We start from the raw sequence: 17,951 nt of genomic DNA on the forward strand, positions 1-17,951 counted from the left end.
CTGAAAAGTCACCAGTCAAAGAACACAAATAGGATTAACACAGATTTCTTCCAATTCTAGGATTTCATAGTTATCAGTTTCAAAATAGTATTTTAGGAAGAGATTCAGCATCTGAACTTGGAATGTTTTTAAAACTATGCTGAAGTGCAGACCCTGACCTTAAACTTCCAGCATGCTTTTTAGTCAAAGCATGTAAAAAGCTCAAGAGTGAAGTGTAAATCCTATTTTACTGTGAATAAAAATTAAAGACTTCTTTGGATTTTAAATTCAGTCATATATTTTATATAGTTGCAGTTACATCAACATCTCAGCTATTTTTATCTTTAGCAAATGCTTTCATAGCACATTACCTTCTAAATCTATCATAATTTTAATATAATAGAGGCACAGACTCAGGATGCTTTAAGTATCTATTTACTGTAAGTATTTCTAACTGACAGAAATTCCATCTCCTGCGAACAGACAATGCTTTAACCTATCAAAAATATTTACATCCATTCCCAGTCTTTCCACTTAAACTGTTTCCAATGAGATATTTGGGTATCCTGCTGTCACAATTGGGGAAACAGCCAGGGCAGAATTAGGTTACTGCTTATTTCCCAAAGCACAAGCAACACCATCTCACAGCTGGTGCTGGCAGCTAAATTTCAAAGCTTTTGTCAGCAAGACTATCTTCCTTTGCCTTTAGGAACAGGCAAACTCCTCCCCAAACATCAGGAGCTAAAGAGGCCTGTAATTAACTGCTGCTGTTCAGAAGGGAATGCAAAGGGAAGACCCAGAAGTCATTCAAAAGCACCACACCTCCCTTCACCCTTTGAGCTCATGCAGTTGATGCACAATTATACCCCATCACCCCACAGACTGCTCTTTTCCTAACTCACTCCCACTGACCTCTCCTGCAAGCAGTGTATGCCTGAAGTTAACATCGGAGTTGTGGTTCCCTGATCTCCTCCATCTTAAAGGCAAACACTATTTCCCAAAGCAGATTTCATAATTTATAAGCAGTTCTATTTATCCCTAAAGTAAATACAATAATAGCTCTACTTTTTACTTAAAAACTTCATAAATAGTTAATCCAGGTGTAGTTAATTTGAAACTGAAGCAGCAAAGTTACCATGCTGAGATCATACCATGAAACAGGTAGCAAACTGGAACCCTGTATCACATTTATTTGTCTTTTACATCTAAGTGTGAAGTGTTTGTTTTACTGTTTTAAAACTCAAAGACTATGTGTTTCTTTTACTCCATAAGGTATATGTAGTGCAAGTCTCCAGATTAGTTACCTTTATTTTGCTAAGTTTCATTTGGATCTTCTTTGACACTAGATCAGACCAATATTTTTCTCCTAAAAAATCCCAAAATATTCTTCCAAGCAAAGCATTAACCCAGGCCTCCTGTTCCTCTTCTTCAGCTTCCACATGGGCATCTGGTAACTGAAAACACAGAGCAGGTTATTCAGCTCTATAAATTCTATAAACTAAGGTCAGAAAAGGTCTCATTTACCCTAGGAAGTTTGGATTTATAGCCTGGGTTAGGTAAGAGCACCAAGTGCACAGCACAGATAGCAGCTTCACAAGCACATCAGCTGGCCTGACATGAGCTCCCTTGTCATCATCCTGACATGCAACAGAGTGAATGAGAGCACATAGATACAGCTTCATCTCTGGCAATGAAACGAGAAAGTTGTGTGTAATTTAACCTCTGACAGAAAATGCAGCTAAACCCAGAGTGGGCAGACTCAGAAATGTGTCTGCAGCAGAGAGACTCTCTCTTCCCAACAGAATCTAGAACAGCTACTCTACTCCTCTTCTGTTTTGTCAAAAAGTAGGAAAACAAGACCCAATTTCACATCTTTAAATCCAGTTGAGAAACATCAAATAGATGAAACACAAATGCAGTACAGGGACTTAAATTCTTCCTTCCAGTGTTTGTATACAGGATACAGGAAAATATACTGTTCCTTCTGCTGCATTAAAGGTTTTATTTACAGTCCAAGAGGACTGTGTCTTGGTCTTAAAATACTTGGAGATACAAGTTCAGATGTTGCACCACTGACTATAGACATTAAAGCAAAGGCAGCTGAATAATTCTGGGCGTGTACATGCTATCATGTATTTCATTAAAACCAGGAGGTTTCCATGAAGAAAAGGCAAAGACACTTAACATCCCTCAACTGCCAGCAATGAAAGGAGAATTTGCCTTCCGTTTTTAGAGGCAGAAAACCTGGCGCCGGAAGAAAAGCAGTGCTAAGAGGAGTCAAGTAAATGCTACAGTTCTGGACATAATTTCTTGGCAACAACTGCTCCCAATGGCTGCAGCCTCATGCAGGCAGAATTGCTGGGTTAGTAGCTTCTGCTGTGACGCAAGTTTCCTGCCAGCACTGTTGATCTATTTATAGATGACTTCTGACACGTGCCAGATTCAGCAGCAAATTCATCACTGCTTCAGGGGTTGTCAGGGGCTAGAATATCTTTTTTCCTGGGGGAACACAAGATGTGTTTATTCATATGCTATATCGTGGCCTCCTACTCCTTACTGGACATTTCATGAAAGTCTGGCAACAAAGATGCATGACATGAATTACATCTTTTAAATGAATAGTGATTACACTTAACATTAAGGATCTATTTATTAAGAGTGCTGTACTTAAAGTTCTGTTTTGTTAAGAGTGATTCAAATGCAGTCCAAGAGACCAAAGGATTTGTTGGAGCGCTAGACATTGTTTGCTATTACACTGCTATGTACTACACAATACTAACATATCAGCCATTCAGGATTGCTTTTAAAGACATATAAAAAAATTTGAAATCATACAATCCATCCACCCATGCCTTATGTCTTTTTGAGCAAGACTGTCCAAATCGAGCTGCAGTCTATGCAAGAGCCAATTCCACTTCTGTCCCCCAGTCAAGCAGCAGGTATACTGCAGTAAAAACTGTCCCACTGTCACCAAAGCCACAGGCAGACGACCATCAGATACATACTGAAGGCAAATCCTAACCCTGTTCACACCATCTGGGCCAGGACATCATTCCTGAGAAGAATCAAAGAGGTTAAGCACTTTCTGAAACAGGCAACAGAAAAACAGTTCTCAGGTCCAGGACAAAAAGCACTGCCTTCATGTGGTCCAGAGAGCACGAACAAAGCCAAACGTGGGGCTGAAAACACATTTTGTAGTGTAATGTCTGCACTGAAAAACTGCTACCGACAAATTCCAATTTATACTTGAGCCATGACCTCAAAGATATGCTTTTAATTCAATCTGCTTTAGAATACACACTGAAAAATCTAACTTTTTACTACTACTACTGAAAAGTGAGGTTCATGGAATTGGGGAGGGGGGGGGCGGGGGGAGTTGTTTGGGTTTTTTTGTTTGTTTTAACCTTAAGATAAAAGTTATTTTGGGACCAATGGTTTTTAGGACACACCTGTGCATTCCTAATGAAGAAAATCTACAGATATATTGCCTTCAGCTGTACAATCTTTTAGGTACAAGACACTGAAAGGTCAGAAGGACCACAGTAGTTGTTGGAAAATAAGAAATCAAACTAAACTAGTGAAAAACTTCTATGTTATATTTAAGAAGAAAGCATGGTCAACAGAGAACTGGCAAGCATGGAAGGCCACACTGACTTTATAAAGTTTAGGGCCCACCTGTAGTTGAAATTAATTTTTCTTTCTATATAATTGATTTTTAAAGTACTAGTTAACAAGATAAAATATATCACCACCTCTGATACATCTTTTTGGGGAAAAGTATTACCTTTTTCACAGCTGTAGGGCTGCTGTCTGCACTGAGGACTGGACTACCTGAAGGGCTTTTCTTTTCACGTGGAACACACTTTGCCATATAAATACTGTAGTCCAGAAGCATTTTCTGCCGCACATTGCCAACCAGATCCTTGTGCTTCGGCTGGGATGCAATTTCTTCTGCACTTCCCTTGCTGCTGCTCCGGCTGTGAGAGAGAACTCCAGATTGACTATCGCTTCTACTCTGTGTTGGCAAGATCCCTAAATTAAAAGGAACAATACTGTTTAACTGAAAAAAGAACCTGACAGTCAAGTAGCAGAGCGTGTGATCAAACACTTAAAGGAACAAAATTAGTTTGCAGATATAATTTATTCTGGAAAAAAGAGACCACTCAGAGTAGTGCTTTCTCATTTTGAAGGGTAAAAGTAAATTCCACTGCTGTGTGCTTAGGTGGTCCTAAACCCATATTAGTCAATATTTGGTATGATTCAGCACCCAGTAGGATGTGAGACTGGAAAACTCACCTGATCAATAGCATATTTAAATGTGGACACTCACATATGCATAACATATGGCAGAATTCCCCACAGCCCTGATAGGGAATGCCTAAAATAAAAGTTGGATGATTAAAATGTACCTATAACTGAACATATTTTTTTTTTAATTTAATTACAGGCTGTTACAATTAAAAGGATTGTCAAAAGCATCTAACTATTAGAATTTTAATTAGCCATTAATTTTGCATTTGCATTTCAAGAAGTTATGTGCCAGAAATAATGATGTTAAGCAATTTTTAAAAGCTTCTCAGAGAATATATAAAGACAGAAAAGCATGAGTCATTCAGATATAGAACTATATCAGAGGATGGTTTTAAATTAGCATGTCAAACATTTGATCAGTACTGTAGACTAACATGTTTGTTGGTTCAGATATATATATTAGCACAGAACTTTTTATTTAAACTGAAAAATATGTTTGCCTGTGACATTAACCCATGAAAAAGCTCTTTAGTCTTTAAAGGAGACTGGAGTGGAAGGAAGGATGGAGAAGGAAGAACAACCAATAAGAAGTCTGAGTGTAATACTGCAAATATTGACATCAGTTCCAACAGTATGGAGAGAAAAAGGATTGAACAATTCAACAAATTACAAGAGTTGTTACAGTCACTGAAAAACAGTGTATTCACATAAACCAGTCTAAAAATAGTAAGAATAGTTGAGGGCATATAGCCAAGTATATAGCCAAGAGGAAAAGGCAGGGCGGGAATGTGGGAATGAGAGGCCAAGATAAGGAGCACAAGAGTGTCTTTAGTACTATTTGTCTGTAAAGATCACTATGGCTCCATAGTTGCTATAACTACCACTGAGAAAACGCAACTTTGGTTTGTTTGTTTTAACAGACACTTTTACTAGAAAACAAAATGTGCAATACCTGGCTTGCTCCCACATAAACTGGATGGCTTCTTTGCTTCAGACTTCAGCTTGGATGCGAGAAGGAACCTTCTGAACCATTCCTCCTTCTCCCTACCTGTCCTTCCAAAGAGATAAAGCACTTGATCCTTTTGGCTAGTGTACTTTGCTCCATCCTGAGTGTTCAAGTCGACTTTTTCAGCAGATAACTTTTCCTCTGTATTCTCTTTATCAGTCTGGGCCTTAGCCATAAAGTCATCCTGTTTAGCAAGTTCAATGCAAATAGGGTACTTCTTATTCCAAATCCGTTTTCGTGCCAGACTCTTAGGAACCAGGAAAATCTGAGGAATAAATGAAAGAGTTAAATTAATTTATTTTTCAGTTGTATCTTCTGTGTTTCTGTAGTCACACAGAGAACATACGAACATGAGAGATACAGATCCTGCACTCTATCTGCCGGGTTTAGCTGACTCTTAACGTATAGTTGATGTCGAGCCCACTGCTGTGACTAGGTCTTTGGTGAGCCATAGCCTTGGAACTAAAACAAGGACCATTCAAGTAGTTTAGACTTCTACAATCATAGAAAAACTCAGCGTTCACTTAAAAGGTCTTATTCTCATAGTTATGCAGAAAGAACAGAAAAAACAAGAACCTTTTTCTGTGACCACAGGGTAGGTAATGAGAATCTAAACTGAGACTTAAAACTCAACTTTTTAGGCCTACCTCATGAAATTGAGTGTTTGAAGCTGGCCATACTCACATCAAGTGATTCTCACATCAATTATGTAAGAAGGAATAAAAGTAATTTTATTCCTTTATTTATAAATTATATTCTAAATTTGGAATATTCAGAGAGAATTGAGACAATGCAAGTGATAATAAGAGTAATAAGAGTTAAAAATTCTAATCTAGGGGCTGAGTTTACCCGTGTTCTCCAAAAACTCTGGGTAAATACCTTGGAGAACAGCCATAATTTGCTTATTATACTCAGGGCACTTTTGCAACCAGTCGGGGGTGGGAGGAGGGGGAAGTACTGGAAATTTTTCTAAATACCATGGAGAACAATTGTCAGTTAAGTGCTCCTGTAGCATGTGACAGCTTTGCTTGTCTTCATTATGGGAAAACAAATCTGCAATAGGCAGGAATCTAAGTTTTTGCTTTATATTTTTCACCATATTCCTTTAATGGAAAGCAGAGCTGACAGCAATCTCCTTTCCCTTACTGACTCAGGGAAACAAAGGGAAATTTTCCTCACTGTCGCCTTGGTCTCTCTCCCTCTCTAACTCTCTCAGTCAATTGAAGCATAGTTTCCTCCTACATCTGTACTGCCAAGGACTTCTATTGATGCAGCACATAAAAAAAATCCATTCTTTTAATCATGGGGTATTGATGTATTACTTAATACAATGCCAATGGAATCAACTTCACATGGCAACTCTTCACAGACGTGAGAGAGGCAAATAACACGTAGGAAAACTGTTCCAGCATTGTTCTTGAGGCACTCTTCCAACCGCAAGTAATCCCTATCCCCTTCCCTAGACAGTGGGTACCAACAGCAAGTCATGTCTGTCCCAGCCACATCTCGCTCTCCTCTTTTACATCCATATACAATGTACACTCCCCCTTCCAGTGAAATGCAAATATCTGAACTGCCTTGGGATAGAGACAACCAAAGATTATGCATTTTGGTGCAAGTTTCAGAACAGTCATGCAGTAATCTAATGTATGGGGAACAATTCTCTGAACTCCCATGTGTTAACTTCTGCTTTGAACTGACAGAGGAAAATCATACTTTTCCTTTACTGTGTAAATACATATTTTTTTCTAAACCCAGCTCAATCTTCCTCCCCAGCACAATCTTTTGCAAGTTAGTCACGACAACAGTTTTGTTTACATAATGACAGCACATGAAACTAGAGGAGTGAAAGAAATTTCAAGGTTTCAACCTTTGTTAAAATCAGATATGAGTAAGGCACACTCACCTTGCTCTCTGTAAGTTCATAAATTTTCTGGCTGACATACGTGACTTCAGGCTTTGGCTCATTGTACACAGCCCTTCTAGAAATATTTTTATTGGGTTTTGAAAGTCTTAAGGTGCTTCCTTCAAGTTGCACATAGACAGAGTGAGTCAACGTAGCATGGTATGTTTCTGGATCATAATTATAAATTTCATTCATCCATCCCTAGAGAAGAAAACACTTGTTATCAGGGTTTTAAACTGCTGGAAAACCAAGTACAGCACATACAACAAAGCATTTAAGTAATTATCCAAGCTTTTGTCGAAGTGACATCACTTACAGTACAAATACAATACAGCAGTAAACACCCTCAATGAGGTGGCACTAAACTGAGAGAGCGTGAGATGAAGACTGTATCCCAAGAACACAACTTGTTTTTCTGAGTAAATCATTTTGTATATGTAGTGCAGTGCTCCTCCACCTCATCTTCACGAGGTGCTGAGAGATCTGCAGAGTCTTGCTGGGAAGAGCAGCCCGTCTGCTACAGCAAACACAGACATTTTCATCACCGACAGTCAAGGCAGAGCAAACAGTCTGTCTGCTTACAGTCAGCACTGACATTTTAATCACCAACTATTAAGGACCGAGTGGAAGACCACAATGGAGTTTATTTTAACACACCATCACTGTTTAACATCATTTAACATGTGTTAACTGCCCAGTTACACCACAGCAGTCATACACATGGGGATTAAATGTCTGTGCAGCGAAAGAAATCAAACAAACAAGCCCTGCTGTAACAAGGCTGTAAGTGCTGACTCTAACCATGGGGGTGACCTTACTCCTCTAACATCTTCAAGAAAATGAAAGATGATAAATAGGGCAGAAGACAAGCCAAAATACTCATTCAAGGAGGACAAGTTTTCCTTCTCTTAACCTGCCCTACAACATACTTTGATAATTACTTCTACCTGCACATCAAAACCTTAATTCAGCATGCTCAGTATTCATTAACGTCAACAGAAAGCAAAGGAGATAGACTTATACATACCCTAGAGCATGAAGTAGAATAGCATCTTTACAAATACCTAGGCAAGTACAGTACGGGGAAGAGCACCTGCTGCTGCGAAGGGGGCACACTGAATGAGCATCCCTAGTATTCTTCAAAACAAAATAGTTTTAACTACCTTATGCAAAACATCCCAGAAATTGCTCCAACATTTAAACTTATTAAAGAAGCTTCCACCCACACATAGAAATGTAAAATTTATTTTAGTTCTCATTTACTTCACTGCTATATAATTTCTCAAGGTAGACAGCATACTCTTTCTTGGGTGCCATAGTAACAGTGATATCTACGTTTTGCTTACTCCAACATCTAGATCCATTTTCACTATAAACCCTGAAAAAACTAGATAAATTAGCATTACTGTTATGTTCAGGAAAGATTAAGTCATTCATCTTTGCTCAGCTCCAAAGCAGACTACCTCTTTTATTAACAGAAATACCTATACCAACGCATGCTCTTTGAAGCAGCTTTGCGTATACAACTACCATACAGTAAATACAATGCACGAGGAGTTTTCTATAAACCATCAAAGTTCTGCACAGCAGGGTTGATGCATGTTTGAGGACATCCTATTTCTTTCCTAGAAATTATTAAGCCAAGACATCTTTGAGCAGACAGCAATTAATTTTCAGCCAGGAACTCCAGCTGGACTTACTGAAGCACAAGGATATCATGTGAGTTGCCTAAAGCCACCATGAGCCATTCGCTCTTTGCAGAACTGGAATATCCATATGGCCCACAGATCTCTGGAGAGACTCCTGCTTGCCCCCCGGCTCAGATCTCCAAGCTATTTCTAGCTCAGACACCAAAGTCTGGAGCCTGCAGCCAGGCAAACATACAGACAAAAATTTGCTGTCTAAAGTTTATCACCTTCTCCTGCAAAGCAGTTCAGCCGGAGACCACACAAGCTGGCACAAAGAAAAAGGCAGACTTGGAAAGTGGATCTTTAAAAGAAGCTTAGCTTTTTATAACTGTAGTAAGTTACAATAAGTAACTGCAATAAGTTATTTTCAGTAGGAAAACCTGGAAACCTCTGGGTATGTGTGGTACCCTAGAAGGAAGGTCAGAGTACACTGAGAAGTTTCTTTAGCATCTTTCTTGAGATGGAACCAGCTGGGGTTTTCTGATGCCAGCACTTGAGCTGAGCAGAGGACATGTAGTGATGAAAACAAGAAGAGATTTACACATCACTCTCTTGACTGCTGTGTACCATTGTAAGAAGTAAAAATCCATGAACTTAGTTTCAAAGATGAAAAGTTGAGACAACATGACCACCTTGGGACACACATTGGATACTTTGCTATACCTTCTCTGTAGATAAGGCTGTTATCCAACACACCTATAGCCATGTTTAATTTTATGCCTCCAGCACATGCTGAGCTAGCCACACCTGCAATAAAGAGGTGGGCCCAGCCTATATTAAGTGACTTAACTAAGTTCAGAGAATCTCTGGTAGCATCCAGTATGTCATCAACTAGACCAGCACCTTTCCTATCCTGTTTCTTCTATAACAGTGGCAGTACCAGCCCTTCTGCCAAAAGATTTCCTTACCCTACACAATTTAACAGCAGGGGAGAGGTCCTTTTCAAGATTGCCACCGTCCTCCCAGCAGCAAGACACACTGAATTTAAAGGACAAAAATAAACAAAATAGAATCTCTGCTTCCTCAGTTTGTGTATTCCTGCTTCTCTTTTGGCATTCAGAAGCCCTGGGAAGTCCCACCTGCTTTTCTGATCCCTACCATGCGCCCAGGCTTTCTACTTCAAACAAATGGATTAGCTGTATAATCTGCCAAACACACAATTTTCAAACCCCGTACTGCCGCCTTCCCTGCTCACTGCACATAACAAACCCAACAGAAGTGCAAACACTGCTTCTCACAGCACAACCATCAGGTTACTAGCAACTGAAGAACCTGTCCAAGACTTTTAACACTGGACTTCAGGCTGCCTAAGGTACCAGATGTACAAAATCTAGAGCCAGCAGAACATAAATACATCTACCATCTAACGTAGCAGCCTACATAGTGATTTCTAGACAAGGAAGATACTGGTTGCTTCATGGATTTGAGGCAGAGCCCAAAAAACCCAAAAGATACATAAGTTAAAATACTTGGGGCTTTCTTTTCAGACAGTACCTAGCCAACAGTCAGGATGAGATACCATACCACATTAATACAAATCCTCCTTGTACATGAATTTTTAGTTTCCTAATTTCTAAGGATGCAGTTTCCTTTTTGCACTCAATTTTCAAGTTATTGTGTAACATATAGAAACACTGCATGACAGAGTGAAATGTTAATACTTCACCAAATGACAATTCTTCACTCTATTAATGAATCTGAATGTGTGACAGCTGCAGGAATTTTCTTTCTCCCATATAACTCAGTGTTAATGGGGTAAATGACACCACTTGCCTTCTCACTTCAACAATTTTAATTTTTGTAAATTGTTTCATCTACCACAAAAAATATTTTTGAGAAGGTTATCCAAGAAACCCTCAAATTAATTCTGAAGTTCCTGCATTCTAAGAACAATTTTAGCAGAAATACCTCCACCCCTCTCTCTGAAAAAACAAACTGGAACAAAAGATTCACAGCCTATGGAAACCGTTTTGCAATGCATCTAAACAGAGAAGTTATGTTACCATAACGTGCTAGCAACAGATGAATTTTCCCCAACTGCTGAAATAACAATGGGATTTCCTTGTATGGGAGAGGAGTGACTGTATGATGGGTCTTTTTTGTACTAGCAAAGTTGTTAAAATAAGAAATTCAGTAATTCAGGGAGGACAATGACCATAGTCATATGCTACTCTGCAGCTGCTTGCCATTTACACTGATCCTGTGACCTCTGTTTATAAAGGTCAGCAGTTGCTCTGAATTCACAGCTGAAATTAGGAGAAAGTGCCTCACCATCTGACTGGTAACTAACCTGGAAAAGTATCTGGTTGGAATATTGGACAGCATGGTTTTTATAGCAAAGGTCACAGTTACTATTCAAAAACCCATACATGTGCTAACAGGATCTGGCCTGTTTGTCAGGCAGCAGAGACTGAGCTGGCTCTGAGTGCAGCACATCACACAGCACCAGCAACTGTACTGGCCCTCTGGGCTACGCACGGGTCTGTGGAACAACAGTACTTGCATAAAACAGCTTTAAAAGGGCCACCCTGGTTCACTTTTCCTCTTTCATGGCTCTGGGCTGCAAATTTTTTTCCAACTGAAGTTCAACAAAATTCATGCAAGTAAAAACTGCAGAGTCAGGCCCTGCAGAGTATCCACTTTTTAATGTTCCTTAGTTTAAGATCTCAGGCAGACCTTAACCTGAGAGGGGAGGTGGAGGGAACTACAAAAAAAAGATCCTTACGAGGGACCCAGAAGGCTGGGGGGACAGACCTGGTCTCCAAATAAAAATAAAAATCATTACTTCTGTGATATTTTCAAATACATAAATAAAAGAATCAGCAAGTCAACTTCACAACACAAACTCAAATTTGGATTAAAACTGCTTCCAGAGTTTCTCAGTGATATTAACAGATTGAGTTATATCCATTATCTTTAAATGATACAATCAAATGCTCCAGCACTGCAATTCATGAAAGACTGTTGATCATTCAAATCACACTAACTGTATTAGTAACCTTCTTATTACCACTATTTTTATAATACTTCAATAGTATTTTGCTTGATAAATGAGGAAAAATGTAATGCATTTTTAAAGTTTTTATTGACAGAGAATCTAGAGACATTAAAAAGGTCCAAGGTAGGTAAAAGTAACCTCCACCTTGACTGGAAAACACATTTGTCTGCCAGAGGCCACTACCAAACATGAAATCCCTTGGGTGATATTCAGGAACAGCATGCTGGTAAAAAGCCTCCTCTTTCTGCACAGCTGTGGTTGAAAAAGCTTCACTTCTCCAGCAGACACTGCCAATAGTGAGTATCTTCTCATAAAAGTTCGTTCTAATGGAACGGGTAAAATCATCATTTCCATTTTAGCTGTTACTTAAAACCTTTTGTATCAGCCAGCACACAAGGGAACGCACACTTGAGAAGGCCAATAAGGAAGCCAGAAAAGACTAATGCATTAAAGAAGGAAAAAAAAAAAATGTGGGCAGAGAAAAAAGGGAAAAGGAAGCCAGAGAACTGAAGACTAAGGGAGTAAGAAGATAAGAAAACATACACTGCGGTTGCAGTGGGTTTGTGTGCATTTTCTGACAGGACAGGGCTCCTCCCTCCTACACCAAAGACATCCGAGCAACATAAACACAGCAATCTACAGAAGCACACACTAACCAGCATAACACTGTTATATTCTTTCACACTGCAAAGGAACAATTTTTGGGGAGACAATATCAATGTTCAGGTATTTCGGCAATCGCTGTGGAGAATTTTCCACTAGCTCCTGAAACCAGGGAAATGCGAACTTCTCAGACAATATTTACACGAGGGAGAACGCACACGTACTTGCACAAAAATAGCCTGACAGCAGTTTGGCATAATCCCAACTCCTGGAGCCCCATAAAGGGACCTTACTCATAGCCTTGATCATAACGGCATGAAAGCAGTTCAGGCCAGAACACAAAACCAAGTCCTGAAGAGAACATCTTTCCGCAATAGCATCAAGTTTGAATTTTCCTATATTCACATGAGTTTTGCTACTGATTAAAATCTTTATCTCATTTTTCAGAGGATCTAAACTATAACAGTGCTCATTTTGACAGAGGCAAACAGAAAATAGTTGTATGCAGGGGGAATAATAACTTGCAATCTGCTAAATCACATTACATTATGTTCCACTACAATATGGGCACTGAGCTGGTTTTTAAACTCCTGAAGCATTAAAGAGCCCTTTTACAGGGCTTTACATATTAAGGACAATTACTTTGTGTGTTAATGAGCACAAGAAATACTTATCGGGTCACATAAAACAATCTACATTCATACAGACTTCTCTGCACAGTTCATTTCTTGCCTACAGTTATAAAATGTATCTCCTGGATAAAAGCATTAAAATATAGTTTAATGGTTCCCAAATAATAGCTAACTCCTCAAAAAGCCATCTTAACACCAGCCAACAGTGAGTATCAGGATCTTTACAAGCTTTCAAGTATCAAGGCAAATGTATATGCAGAGTTTCAGCACCCAGTTAGCAAGAACAGAACTTAAAAGTTTGTGAAGACCTGTACACATAAGCAGCAGGTAAATCAACTGGGCAGGCATGATTATTCAGTCTGCATTTGCAACAGCAAATAAAGACCACAACTCATAACATTCAAGAACAGCAGGCACCACCAAGGTAGCATCAGGGATGGGCATGCAATTGCTGCCTGTATTCAGCAAAAGTTGGCTTTTATACCCCATTTCTCCAACTTTTCTGTTACCTAAACATGAGATTAGCTATCAGTTAGCACTATAGATTCTACAGCATGTAACCAATACAGTATGAATTTAAATTCATGCAACCTTTGTGTTGTTATACAACTGGAGATGCACCTTCAGAAAGCTCAGGATGGATTTAATAGTTACACAAATGCAAGAAAGCATTCACAAATACTCTGATAAGCAAGTGATATCAAGTGAAGGTTGTATCACTATCATTCTGAAGTGCACATCAGAAACTTGTAGATGCTTTATTACTCAGAATTCTGAAATTGGGAAAATATTATTTTAATTCACCAGAGATGGAAATTAGGAGTGGCAGGACAGGGACAAAGAAGCAGCACAAAGCCACTGAAGTAACTGAGTGGTTGTATGAATCACAACTGGACAGACAGCAACATGCCAGACATATGAAATGACAACAGCTTGCAGTATCTGAACAAGAAGTGGAGATGGAGAAGGGCAAAGAGGAGGGAGGAGAAATTTTCTAAGAGCTTGATATAAAACCCAGCTCTCAGGCATGTATTTTACTGAACTGTAATCCAGATTATACAGTACAATATTCAAGATAGCAGCATGCAGAACCACAAACATCATAACCCATGAGTATGTCCCTTTTATCACTCATTCCTCCTCCCATTCTAATTAGCTTAATGTTTGAGGTGAATCCTTATGTTCTCCATCTATGCTTTACTGGAACACAATGCTTTTGAACCTGCTTAGACTGAACAGACAAGACAAATTACTGCCTAGACAGTAAAATACCCCATAAACAAAATACATCTCACAAGATGCAGCTTCAAGCACAAATGTTATTTTGCACTCTAAACACTACTTGCTCTCAGTAGTTAGCTGGATCATTTCAAATCCATCAGCAAAAACATTTGCCCTTTTACTTTTGAAGCAATTCTGGTTTTCTACTAATCCTCAAGGATACTGAAGTCTTAACATATTCTTAGATACTAAACCATTTGTGCCCCTGCCAAAGCCGCCTGACCCCAAAACAATACTGTATTTACAAATGGGGATAATTCAGCTCATTTACACCTTCACAATAAATCTAGTTTATTACTTCTACTCAAAAAAATGCCCACAGACAGACACACAAAATGACATGACCTCACCTTCAGTATTTCAGGTTCTTTGATGTCTAGAGCTCCTGTATTCCATCGCTTTTTCATACTTCTATGCAATTTGATATATTCATGAGTACGTGGAGTAAGAACCCAAATCACACAGACAGCTATCATAAATCCAAGGGCCATTCCAAGTAAGAGTCCACTTAAGTAGCCGGGGAGAGGGATAATAAAGTAAGCATAGACTAACAGTGTTAAGAAGTATAAAGTTTTCACTGGTATTTTAGGCTGCTGCACATACGGATTGTTTTCATCTTCACTACTGAGCATAGTACCATTTTCCTCAGTCATCTCTGGATCGAACAAAGTTTCAGTAGGTTTATCAGTTTTGCTTTCATCCTCTAGCAAGGAAAAGTCTTCAGAATACAGTTCACAAAACTCCTCATCCTCTCTGCTTGCTAGTGCAGACAACGAGCATTTTTCAAGTATGAGTGAAGTTTTGGAACTCAGGTCCTTTGTGCTTGCAGACTGAGAGCTTTTGGTCTCTGTCTCTTTTGCATGTTCCTCAGCCGTTTTTGACTGATCGTTCCTATTCAGGTTGGAGTCACTTCCATAGAAGTCCCCTTCAGAATCACATTCTTCTTCCTTAATGCTGTAGTTGTTATTGCTTTCCAAATGGCCATTCAAACTGGAAAGGTTTGAGAGTTCTGAAGCACTTGAAGATAAGGCTTTGGGCCTGTGGCTACTACTTTCATCACCCATTATTTTACTGAGCAGCTGAAAAGGCTCATAGATTACTTCAGAAAGGCGTCTTTTAGTATCTTCAATTTTAGCCTCCATTTCAGGTACTTTAAAAAAGGAACGAGTGTCAGAGGGGGATGTTAATGGAGATGAGGGGGCAGTTTTAGAATCACCACCTGTAGCTCGAGGTTGAGTGAACTGTTTGAACAGATGCAAGTTCAGTTTTGAGTCAGGTGGCCTGTAAGACACAGCTTCAGATTCTTGTTTAGAAGTGTCTGTAGATAGAGATTTCACTAAGGTTTTCATTAACTGTCTATGTCGCATCGGTGGGGTGGGCTCTTTTGGTTCCACATCTGTTGAAAGGGACTTGACTAAACCCTTAAAAGGCTTTGAACTAGAAACTGTGGATGATCCACTGGAGCAGATAACTGATCTGGAAGGGGATGAGGATGGGGAAGACGACAGGCTGGATTTCTGTTCCACAGGTGGTGGTGCACCTGATGAGCTAATTGTATGACATGAGTGTGATGATGGAGACAGGGCTAGCGGCACTGCACTGAATACTTGGGATGTGGAAGGAGAATCCAACAGCTTTACAGTCTCTGCAGTTGGCAGAACTGCAGGCGATGAGGACAGTAGTAATGCAGAGTTGGCCACGTTAAGCGAGGTAGCTGGACCAGAAAAATCATGGCCGGTATGCTCAAAGCAGAGGTCTTCCTTGGCTTCAAGTGCTGTTACAATGCTTTGGTCATCTAGTTCCTCATCAAGAAATTCCTTGAACTCCTCTTCCTCCTCTTCTTCCTCCTTCCCAAATGCAGAGAAATGAATAGTGATGGTTTCTCGGGAGACAGATCTTTGGACCTGCACTTTTGGTGCTGACTGCTTTGAGGACATTTCACCAGTTTTCTCTGCATGGCTACTGTTCTGACTTGTCATTGCAGGTCCCAGAGATGTGTCAGAGTCTGTGAAGAAAATGTAACACTGTGTTAAATGCCTTTTTTCCCCCCTCCTTATTTTCAAGCATCAAGCCAAACACAAGAGACAGGTTATAGTCAACAGGTCAGTCAAAAATTCAAACACTCTGGACACTCCTTGTATCACTGTCTTTAAAGCTGTCTAGTCAACTTATGGACTGTTATTGAAGAAACTGACTGTAGATTTGACTGCAAAAAAAACCCCCAACTATATTTTAGTTAATATCCCCTTCACATCTGCTTAACTGCATCTCATCCTTACTATCACTGAATGCAAGAACAGATTCAAAGAAAGACAAGGAGAAAAGCATGCTTAGGACAACTGGCAATCATGGATAGAAATGGAGAGCATTACCAAACCCTCTAAGATGATCTTGAAGGAAGAATCTGATACAAGTTTAGTAGGAAAAAAACAACCTCCATTAAAAAAAAAAAAAGAGTGGAAGATACTTACACTCAAAATTACAGATATTTGTTACTGTTTGCTAGGTAACATATGTCCACATAGCACAAAAAAGGCAGTATTAAGAAGCGCTGTGCTGTGCTGTTAAAATTACCTTCAAGTGTTCTGAAATTACAGTTCATCTCTGATGTGTCACTTTCCTATTTTCCCCACTAGATGAGTTCCAGAAGCCCCACCCCACCCCAGCACACTGAAATTCTTCACTCCTAACTCTCAGTTCCTGCTACGTACAGCATTAACTATACTTTCTATTTCCTTTAAATAAAGCAAATTTGAAATTCAAAGCAAGATCAGAAATATGTAAAAGTCTTCATGTGCGGGACAGTATGTTCTCATGTATACCTGTTTGAACTGGTCTATAGGAAGTAGAGATTTAAATTGTATTTTATCATGTGTGTTATCATGGTTTATGGCTGGACTTGATGATCTTAAGGGTCATTTTCAACATAAATGATTCTATGCAGTCTTTGCTTTTCTGGCTTTTGCAAGCCATGGACAAATGATATCCAATAGTCCAATACTTGCAGGCATAATTGGACAGACCTTAATAGTTATCCTCCTGAATTCCAGGACTAGACATCCTTTACAGCTGTATGTCAGCAGAACCCCAGTACAGCAAGATGAAGTAACTTCAAACACTTCAAATAACAGACAGTATCAAACTAACGGTTCTCAAAAAGACATGAGTCAGACTTCTGCAGATACAGCATGTTTGAGATCTACCTCAGATAATATATATACCAAAAGAATTTATTACTGCTAGCAGTTTTGCTGTAAGAATGCGTAAGGACACTTCAGGCAACTTGTTCTTCTCACTCACTTTTTGATAATACTCATCTCTAATCAGTACAGCACAGAGGCTGCTTATGTGATAGACACACTAACATACCTGCCTTCTACATCAACTATATCTACGTGTTATTTCAGGCATTTTATTGAGCCATGAAAGTCAACTTAGCATACATTTACATGGAGAGGAAATACCACAGATTGAAACCCAGGCACTGGTGACCATACAAAAAGATGGATCAGGAATGATAAGATTAGCTCTGCCTTTCTGGCTGTGAGGCAGCACTTTATCTTCATTGTCAAGGCAGCAAGTTTACCACTTCAGTAACTGAATTATT

General features: G+C 39.3%; 1 protein-coding gene across 5 annotated transcripts in view; it reads right to left on the reverse strand.

Moving 5' to 3' along the window:
* Positions 1-17,951, reverse strand: part of TEX2 (testis expressed 2) — a 54,762-nt gene that overhangs the window by 14,956 nt on the left and 21,855 nt on the right. For all 5 annotated transcript variants that reach the window (XM_026861041.1, XM_026861044.1, XM_026861043.1 and 2 more), the window contains 5 exons: positions 14,695-16,349; positions 7,143-7,343; positions 5,183-5,501; positions 3,764-4,011; positions 1,284-1,433 (listed from right to left, as the gene is read on the reverse strand). In XM_026861041.1, coding sequence (XP_026716842.1) covers positions 1,284-1,433; positions 3,764-4,011; positions 5,183-5,501; positions 7,143-7,343; positions 14,695-16,349 — 2,573 coding nt within the window. The remainder of the gene's footprint in view (positions 1-1,283; positions 1,434-3,763; positions 4,012-5,182; positions 5,502-7,142; positions 7,344-14,694; positions 16,350-17,951) is intronic.

This window comes from Athene cunicularia (assembly GCF_003259725.1).
Source record: "Athene cunicularia isolate RWA chromosome 18 unlocalized genomic scaffold, athCun1 chr18_part1, whole genome shotgun sequence".
Lineage (NCBI taxonomy): Eukaryota > Metazoa > Chordata > Aves > Strigiformes > Strigidae > Athene > Athene cunicularia.